Source organism: Vigna unguiculata, chromosome 7 (genome assembly GCF_004118075.2).
Source record: "Vigna unguiculata cultivar IT97K-499-35 chromosome 7, ASM411807v1, whole genome shotgun sequence".
Lineage (NCBI taxonomy): Eukaryota > Viridiplantae > Streptophyta > Magnoliopsida > Fabales > Fabaceae > Vigna > Vigna unguiculata.
Genome location: NC_040285.1, coordinates 10,639,638 through 10,649,856, shown reverse-complemented (window position 1 = coordinate 10,649,856; position 10,219 = coordinate 10,639,638). Strand labels below are relative to the sequence as shown.

Sequence of the window (10,219 nt, the reverse complement as noted above, 5' to 3'; positions counted from 1 at the left end):
ATTTTAAAATTTTAAATCAATCCATCTCTATTTCTCTCTCCTATTTAATGTCTCACTTTGTTTTTACTCAACCCTAGGTGTCGCACACCCCCCAATCTCTCATCTGCCCCACTCTCCTCTCTAACGTGCCCCACTCCTGTTTAGTCGTGCCCCACTCCTGTTTATTTTTTGTCCGCTCTCCCTCTCCCCTTCACCATTCCTCTCCATTAACACCAATAACAGATAAGTATTTCTGTTCTATATTTTAATTTTTTAATTTTTTGATTGTTTCTGCCATGTTTGCTACATCGTATGTAGTTATTTTTTTTATTTGAATATAGATTTGTGAAAACACAAACCCAGAAGTCGATTACGGAAGTGGACTTCCATAGAACCAGTTTCGGAAGTGTTGACCACGCAAAAACAAAAAAAAAATGGCACTTACGGAAGTCGACTTCCGTAAGCTATCAATACCGGAAGTCGACTTCTGTAGTTAAAACTGAGTTCCGTGAAGTGACTTCCGTAAACATTATTGACTTACGTAAGAGCGTATGACTTCCATAGGGTGTGGCGTGACTTTCATACGCGATTTCCGTAGGCGACTTCCACTTTCGTAACGACGTGTTTCGTAATTTTTTTTACTTAATTTTAATTTTAATGTAAATAATTTTGATATTAATTAATTTTAATTAATTATAATTTTAAATAAGTAAAATTTAGAATAATTAAAATTTTAGTTATTTACGATTTTGAATAATTTTAATTTTCTTTAATTTTATTATTAAGTAAATATAATTTTAAAAAATTATAATTTTAAATAATTAGAATTTAAAATAATTAAAATTATAGTTATTTACGATTTTGAATAATTTAAATTTTAATTAATTTTATTATTGAGTAAATATAATTTTAAATAATTATAATTTTAAATAATTATAATTTAGAATAATTATAATTTTAGTTATTAACGATTTTGAATAATTTTAATTTTAATTAATTTTATTATTTAGCAAATATAAATTTAAATAATTATAATTTAGAATAATTAAAATTTTAGTTATTTATGATTTTGATAAATTTTAATTTTAATTAATTTTATTATTGAGTAAATATAAATTTAAATAATTATAATTTTGAATAATTAAAATTTTAGTTATTTACGATATTGAATAATTTTAATTTTAATTAATTTTATTATTGAGTAAATATAATTTTAAATAATTATAATTTTTAATAATTAAAATTTTAGTTATTTACGATTTTGAATAATTTAAATTTTAATTAATTTTATTATTGAGTAAATATAATTTTAAATAATTATAATTTTTAATAATTAAAATTTTAGTTATTTACGATTTTGAATAATTTAAATTTTAATTAATTTTATTATTGAGTAAATATAAATTTAAATAATTATAATTTTGAATAATTAAAATTTTGGTTATTTATGATTTTGAATAATTTAAATTTTAATTAATTTTATTATTGAGTAAATATAAATTTAAATAATTATAATTTTAAATAATTAAATGCATTCAACAATTTAACAGAATCAGGATGTGTTCAAAACAGATCACTAACCACTTCATATTCTTCTTGACATCTACTCCAATGGATGTAATTATCACGATCTAACAACATCATCAAGTGTTGTAATTCAGTTCTTGAACCTCTCAACGATCGTTTATAAGTGGTTTATAAGTGTATCTTGCATTATAAATTTGCTTTATCGTTGTGACATTACACTCACTATTTTCTTTCAGAGTGAGTAGAATATTTGCTGGCTTGACTTGACTCTTAGACATGTCAACAAGCAAGGATTGTTCAGAAGATTTTAACCTCCCAGCAAATGGGTGACCAACTAGTGTATGAGACACATCATGGTTATGATATCCACACATTACCTTCAACATCCAATCATCTCCATTACTAATTGGTTTGCCTTTGAGTTTAAATGGACAATCACATTTTCTTGTGCCAGAGACACTAGGTTGAACATCAGATTTATACTTCCTATACTTACCACCCCTTTCACAGCCTAACAATACATACGTTTTCCTCCCAGGTTGACCAATAGCTTTGTCAGATCTGATAGTGACAATAACAAAACCAAGATGAAATGTTATCCCTCGAACCCACTGAATCAACTCATCTCGTGTTGAAAATATCTGATCAGTCGTAAAATTATTTGTATCATCACTCATCTCATTTATAAAAGAAGAGAAATCTGAGATGAAACTCGAATTTACTTGTGAATCCATGAAAGTTAAAGGGAGATCATCCATCTTAGATAACTTTAACCACCTATAATCTAACATTAGTAATCAATACCACTTTTTACAAAATAAAATAAATATAAAAATAAAATAAAATAGTCCTCAAACAATTAAATAAATATAAAAAAATAAAGAATACATAAACACTCAACCATAAAAAAATCAAAATAAATAAAATTAAATCAATAAAAAATAAAAATATTCATTCAAAAATATAAAACAAACACACAATAAATAAATAGTAAACTTAAACAAATAATAATTAAAACACACAAAATATAACAATAAAAAATATATAAACAAAAAATAAATATTCATGTAAATAAAAGTTAAATAAATAATATAAACAAAAAATAAATATTCATGTAAATAAAATTTAAATAAATAATATAAATAAATAATAAATAAAACATAAATTATTATTCAAACCCTAACAAAATTATAAATTACAAAATAAAACTAAATTAAAATATCACTAACAAAATTATAAATTACAAAATAAAACTAAATCAAAATATCACTAAGTCTAAAAGCATCTACGGAAGTAGAAAAGTAAGAGAGAAAAGAAAAAAGAAAACTTAATGTAAAGGCATCTACGGAAGTGGAAAACTGAAAAAAAATAAAAGAAAAAACAAAGCTTAGTCTAAAAGACCTACGGAAGTCGAAAAGTGAAAAAAAAAGCATGGTAGAACATAGAAAGCATCGGAAGTGGAAAAAGTGAAAAACAAGATAAACCGCTTACTACGGAAGTGGAAAAAATTTACTCACCACACTACTTACCAAACAAAAAAAATTACTCTTCGGAACTCGACTTCCGGGCGAAAAATTCACTTAAAAGACCGGAAGTCCACTTCTGTAATACTAAAAAAATTTCATTTCACCGGAAGTCCACTTTCGATTTAATCATACACTTCCAAAAGTCGACTTCCGTTTCACACATACATTTTCGGAAGTCGACTTCCGTAGAACGAAAAAAAAATTGATTTCCGTAAAATTTCACTTGTCTTTCGGAAGTCGACTTCCGTTTTACATATACACTTCCGGAAGTCGACTTCCGTGTATGGAAATAATAACTTGACTTCTGCATGACACTTCCGTAAATAAAAATGACTTCCGTAAATAAGAATGACTTCCGTAAAATGTAAGAATGAAATATTAAAAACGCAGCATAACATTTATCTCACACATAAATTTATCAAATATAAACTTCTATTCTAATGTGCGTACCTTTTTCTGAGAAGAAATGAAGCAAATGGTGAAATAGAAATAGGAGTGGACCCTCGACTGAAAAATTCACACTTCAACCACCAACAAACAAGTGAAAAAGTGAAAGTGAAAGTGTAAGTGAAACTGAAAGAAGAGGGGTGCAGGGTATATAAAAGACACTGCTGGTAATTAATTCAGGCAGCCAACTAACTCTGCCATTCATAATTGTTTAATTATTGCGTCTACCTAATTAAATTTTTTTATTTATTTAATTTTCTAAAGGCATAAATGAAAGAACATGAATATTTGGAGGTGCAGAAGAAATATTGGAGATGCAGGAAGAAACCCCCATTTTAAATTGTGCTGGTTAATCGTGTTGGGCGGAATCTAGCCTAACTCGACTGTTGCTCAACCCTACTTAGTGGTTTGATCTAAATTTAGTAGTTACCTAAAACTCTTAGGTATGATTGACACTTTAAAGTATTAGGTTTCCCCTTTAAGAATCTACTACCCCAGTTAATATATGTTGAATTCCTAAAAGCACTTTTATTTTCTTTCTTTGACAAATTAAACTTGGAGGAATTATGATTTAATACAACATGAGGAATTATGGTTTCATACAACATAAATGGAATTAAAGCACTAAAGTGATTGAATTAAACAAATACTATAAATTAAATACGACAAGAAGATGATAAAGAGTTACAAAGAATAAACGCTATAAACATATAATGATAAACATTGCAAATATTTACAACAGATAAACTATGAATAATTACAAGATGGGACTACTTGATAAATTTGAACATGAGCGAATGAAAACGTGGTTACTCGGTAATCCAAGTATGAGCATATGAAAAGCTAGTACTCGATAAATTCAAGCATGAACATTAAAAAATGTGATTACTCAATAAATTTGAACATTAACGTTACCTTAGGAAAATTCGAGAATAGTTTAATTGTTTTAAATCTCAAGAAATTTAGAGAATAATTTAAGCATCCAAGTAAAAAATAGTGTCCAAAGCATGATTGTATAAGTGTCCGAAAAAATAATTGTATCAGTAAAATCGAGTACAACTTCAAAATTTTAAAGACGTTAAACATAATATATAAGCTTAGAAGAAAAGTCATTCAAAAATTATTTAAAAAACGTACGGAAAAGGTCATATGGAAATTCATCTAAGAATTATATAGAATTGATCAAAATTGCCATGATATCCAAAATGTCCTTACAATTGATTAATGCAAAGTTCATCTACCGTTACATTCTATTGTCTTTTTACCTTTTATTAACTCTCCAAGATCATATTTTCCTTTAGGTTCTTATCATCGAACTAGTGAAGGAATTGAGGAAATCCGAAGCCATATTTTGGGGTACACTCTTGGATGTGTGGTAAGGAAATGAGTTATGCCTTGCCTTACCTCTATTTCAACTAAACTTTTGCAATAAATGTTAGAAAGTAAAAAATTGATTTTGATAATAATAATAATAATAATAATAATAATAATAATAATGACATATTTAGTTTTTACAATTGTCCGTAACATAATGATTCTAATTCCTAATTTGTACAACCTACATATTTGGTGTATTTTGTTGAAATGAACTTTAATTTGAACATTCTTTGTGGGTGGTTGTAATCTAGTCTATGGAGAGACTTGTTCTTAGGCTTTCTTTCCCCCACCCCTTTTATTTTGAACATTCTTTGTGTGGTTTTGGTCATGGTCTTTTTGTGGGTGCTTGTCGTCTATTCTATGGAGAGATTGACATGACGTGCTTTTTGTTCCGGTTTTGATTTTGGGATTTCTCATCTTGTGATTTTAGTTTTCTGTCATAATAAACTTGTCGCTTTTCCGCTAACTCTTCTCGAAAAAAGTGACAACTGAATGTTAAGTGTTTAATTCATATTTGATAATACATGGGGTTTGAGGTAAGGTCAACCGTAACTTGGTTATTGCACCAAATTTGATGCATAGAAGGATTGGAAATTATAATAATTAAGAAAATAAATAAATAATGTTAAATGGATATTTTAAGTAAAAAAATAGAAGGTTTAGTAATTATTTTATTTTAAAAAGATTATAATAAGAGACAAAATAGTTTGTTAGTTATTTAATTTAGAAGATTTATTTTATTTAAAGAATTTTGATAAGAGATAAAATAAGTATTTAAAAGATTTATTTTATTTAAAGATTTTTTAAGAGATAAAAAAATTTAAAAATTCTTTTAAGAGATTTATTTTAGTTAATTTTTTTAAGAGATAAGATTTGATGAATAATATTTCAATTAAGAAAATAATAAACAAATTTCCTACGAGATAAAGTGATTATAAAGGGTATATAAACTAAATTAGATTCTATGAATACAGTAATATAGTAATATCTGTAAACTATTTCTTTGTTTATATTTCCTTAGAAGATTATTGAACTTTTAGGTTGAGAGTTTCACACTAAATTGGTGAGTTAGGTAGTGTTGTAGCACTCAAATTGAAAGCTTTTTAGTGGTTAGAAAGTGAAAAAGGATAACCTGAGTGATTTTGAAACAATTTTGAAGGAAAATATGTAAAAGAGACATATAGTTCAAAGTGAAGGTTAAAGGGTTTAGTTTAAGCATTTGATGTATTCAGGTAAGTGAAGGTAACTTTATTTCTTTCTTGTGAAGTGTTGTGTGATAAATGTACGACTATAGGGGCACTAACTTGTTTTCTTGTTTTCTGGTTTTATTGTTTTTTTGCTTGAATGAGTTGAAAGTTTTGATTTTTTATGATTTCAGGGTTTATTGGAAAACTTGTTTATGTGTTTGTGGGACAAACCCTGTATACGAAGAGGTGTTGTGTGTTTGTGTGAAACCTTGTATGGGAAGGGGTACATTGTGCAATTTGTAAGTCTCTATGTGAGCATTGATGGACCATGTTAGTTTTTGTGTGAGCATGGATGGATTTTGTTAGTATCTCTGTGAGCAGGATTGGATTTTGTCAATCTTTTTGTGAGTAGGAATGGACTTCGTTATTCTTTGTATGAACAGGAGTGGATTTCATAAATCTCTGAGTAGTAGTGAGCACTATAAGTCTCTTTGTAAATTTATGTGAATATAAGTAGACTTTGTAAATTCTTGTGTGAGTATGAATTTTAGCTATGTGTGAGCAACACAACAGGTAACCTTGTTTGTGGAAACAAGTGGATGGAAGCTCTATGTGAGAATAGTTCTGAGTGAACGAAAGGTTGAAACTTTGTGTGAGAGTAACAATTAGTAGTTTCATATGAATAGGGTGTTTGGTAGCTTTGTGTGAGTTGGAAGCTCTATGTGAGAACTGGTGGAGATTCTAAGAGAACTTGTGACTTTGGTAGTTTGAGATCTTATGATGAGACAATGTTTGATATTGTGTGATGTAATTATGATAAAAAAGAACTAAAGGTTGTGTCGTTTACTTTAGCACATGTGTTATATTTGTGTTTTGACTATAATGATCACAATTTATCCCGACCCATAGTAACATAGGTGTTGAGAAAGATGCACACTAGTGATGAAAGTTTTGGATAATTTTTGGGAGTAGTTTCTTTAGTTACTTTCAACATTTTCAAAAAGTAAATCTTTAGTTAACAGTGGAATGTATATTTCTTTTTATTTGATAATAAAATTGTATTTCTTTTTATTTGATAATAAAATTATTTATTGTTTAAGTTTAAATAGTGATATCAAAGTTATAAGTATTATGTTTTCGATATAAGCATTAAAGGAAGAGTTTTAGTATCACCCTAACCAAGTGTTATAGAGGTGCATGAATTCAATCTCATAGGCAGTGATTAGTCTATGATAGTGCATGCGCAGTAGTTCCCAAATAATTATAGTGGTATACTTTAGTTAATTGTTTTATTGAGTTTCAAATTAACATCAATATGACAAATATAATTATCACCCCATAAGTTAATTGACTAACCATGGATTAATATATTACTTTCTCCATATACCTGTACATTCAACATGCATATCACAGTACCTCTCACTCATGCATGCATAATAATCATCAACCTAAAAGATGAAATACGTATTAATAAAAAATCTAAAATTTAAAACTAAAGTTTAAATGTAGAAAGTTCATGTTATTATGAAGTTTTTGTAAGGCCCATCAAAGTTTGATTGGCCATTTCTGCCCTAAAGTTAAGGGCTGCCCTCTTGTGTTTGGGCCTAGAGCTGGCCCAATTGATAAAACCCTTTCAGTTTGCCCTAACCCTCACTTTGCACTCTTGTAGAAGATTCAGCAGCCGTCACTCTCCCTCCTCCCTCACAGAACGCTCTGCTAGGGTTTGCCCTAAGGTCCACTTCGAGCTAGCTCAAATTCAGTTCCTACTCCGCATAAGTACCCCTCCTAGCTTGTATGATTTTCCTTGGCATTATTCCAGTTAAGGCTTCGTATTAAATCCCCCTTGGTTCTGTTTCTCCGCTGTTTTCCAGCTCTTTAGTCGTTCCCAGGACAACAGTGCTAGCTATCGTGTCGCCAAGGCTTCCCTTAACCCTTCCTCCAGGTACGGGAAGTTAGGGTTTCGAGTTTGAGTTGTCCTTAATCTGTTTTTGGGTTGCCTTTGATCTGTTTGAGCCTGCTGGATGTTTGTGTGGATAAATCGCTATTTGTGGTGTGTGGGATATTTCGTATGAGTGAAGGATTTGGAAAATTGTATCTGCTGCAGGTGAATCCAGGGCGAGACCTGGTAATCTCGCCCAGGCGAGTCGGACTCGCCTAAGCGAGTCTGGTGGAGGCTCGCCCAAGCCTTTTTCGCCCAAGGTCGCCCAGGCGGCTAACTCTTTAATTTTGAGCGAGCAGACAACTCGCCCAGGCGAGAGGGGTCTCGCCTAAGCGAGATCTCGCGTTGTTCCTGTTCCTGTTTTGTGCCCTCGCCTAGGCGGAAGGGAGGACTCGCCTGAGCGAGACTGTCTTGCCTGAGCGAGGTGTTGGGCGAGACAGTGTTGTGATTGGATGTTTGTTTATTTCTGGATGATCTGCTTTGGGTGGGTATGAATGTATGATGAGTGATATGTATATAATGGAGTATGTGGTGCATGTAACATGATTCATGAATTATAAATGATGGGTTTGGTATGAAAGTTGGCATGTGAACTAAGTGAGTGGGTCATTGTTAAAGTGGCATGAAAATGTGATGAATTAAAATCCTATGAGCATGGATGGGTTATGATGAGTTGGAATGGGTTGAATCTGGAAATTGAAAGGTAACGACTTTAAAGGTTGATATAATGAGGGTATCTTTGCATGGTGAATATTATTTGATTGTATGATCGTATTTTGTCTGCGTCAGTGCATAATTCCTTGGGGGTCTTTAGGTGAGGCTTTCAGGGTCGCGCTTCAGTGGTCGGGACGTAATTCCATGGCCCCTGGTAGTGGGTGTTCATGGTAGTGCCCCATCTGTATAACCATGTAAGGATTCAAGGTAAGGTTGCATCCTGACACTCTGAGGAGTCAGTTAGTCTCACCTAGAGCGGATTGACTCCTGTGGTGAGAGTAGCAGGAGGCCTGAAATTCATTAAGGGCTAACCTTGTGGTGAGGGAAAATTGATCCATCGTAACACTTGTAACACATAACAGAGGTATCCACCACAAGTGCAAGCATCCGCTGAATCCGACTAGGTTATACGTATCCGGATGAGTCGAGTCGAGTCGTAGTGTATTGAATGAAGAGTCATGACATGCTTGGTTGTATGGATATGGGATGGTGAAAATATAATTGACTGTATGATGAATATGTTATTGGCTCTAGCTTACCCGTTTTGTTGTATGGTTGTATTGTATGTGCTTGTTCTTTCTTGCGATGATCATCAATTTGATTGATGGGAGCAGATGGGCGAGGTTCTCGTGGCCAACAAGGGAATGGTGATTCCGCTGCTTAACCATCTGGACTGGAGTTATTTTCTTCATGTTTTCTTTAGGGCTACGGCCCATGTATCGCTTTATGTATTTCTACCCTACACTCTCTATTAGACTTGTATCTGGTTTCCGTTGGCATCATGGTGCGCCTAGGTTGTAGGAGTTGGGTTAAGGACCCCAAGACTACACTATTGCACTACCGTTTGCGTGACGTTTCCTTTAATTTCGTTTAATAATTAAATGGGACGTTACAGTTTCAAAGGTAGAAAATACACGATTTTGAGTTTTGAAAACTAACCTAAAATTAAAGTTCACTATATATTATTTCTAATAATTTGAATGAAGAGATGATAATGTTTGTTTCTAGATTTTTCTGTTTATGTCAATTGTGTTATTGCTAAGGTCTTGTTTTTATTGTTGAGGATGTTCTTATTGTTTGACGTGGAAAACAAGAAAAACCCGTAATAAATGATGATCGAATTGTGTATTTAATTATTTCAGAAAGTTTTGCAAAGTTTTGTATGTTAAATGCAAATAAACAAAGTTTATATTTGACAAATGCATTGTCAAACAAGTTTTTTAAAGAATTGTGTTTGACAAAAAATCATCATATGCAACTTCAAGTTGACAAACACACTTTCTAAATTACTTTTCAAAGCACGCTTTCTCAAAATTCTCCTTCTTAGATTAGTTACATATAATAACACACAATATAAAAAAATAAAAGTTGAAAGAAATTTACACGGGGTATTTTCATATTCGCATCAAATTCTTAATTAACATGATAAATGTTTACCAAGATAGGTTAATGGTATAAGGTACAAAGCAAGTATTATTTGGATATCAACTTCTAACTAAATCCAAGTATTATTACTAAGCAAG

General features: G+C 30.9%; 1 protein-coding gene across 1 annotated transcript; it reads right to left on the bottom strand.

Annotated features, from left to right (window-relative positions):
- Positions 1-1,652: 1,652 nt before the first annotated feature.
- Positions 1,653-2,264, bottom strand: LOC114191153. Its single transcript, XM_028080335.1, has one exon. It carries the CDS (start codon positions 2,262-2,264, stop codon positions 1,653-1,655), a length of 612 nt encoding a protein of 203 aa, XP_027936136.1.
- Positions 2,265-10,219: the final 7,955 nt, after the last annotated feature.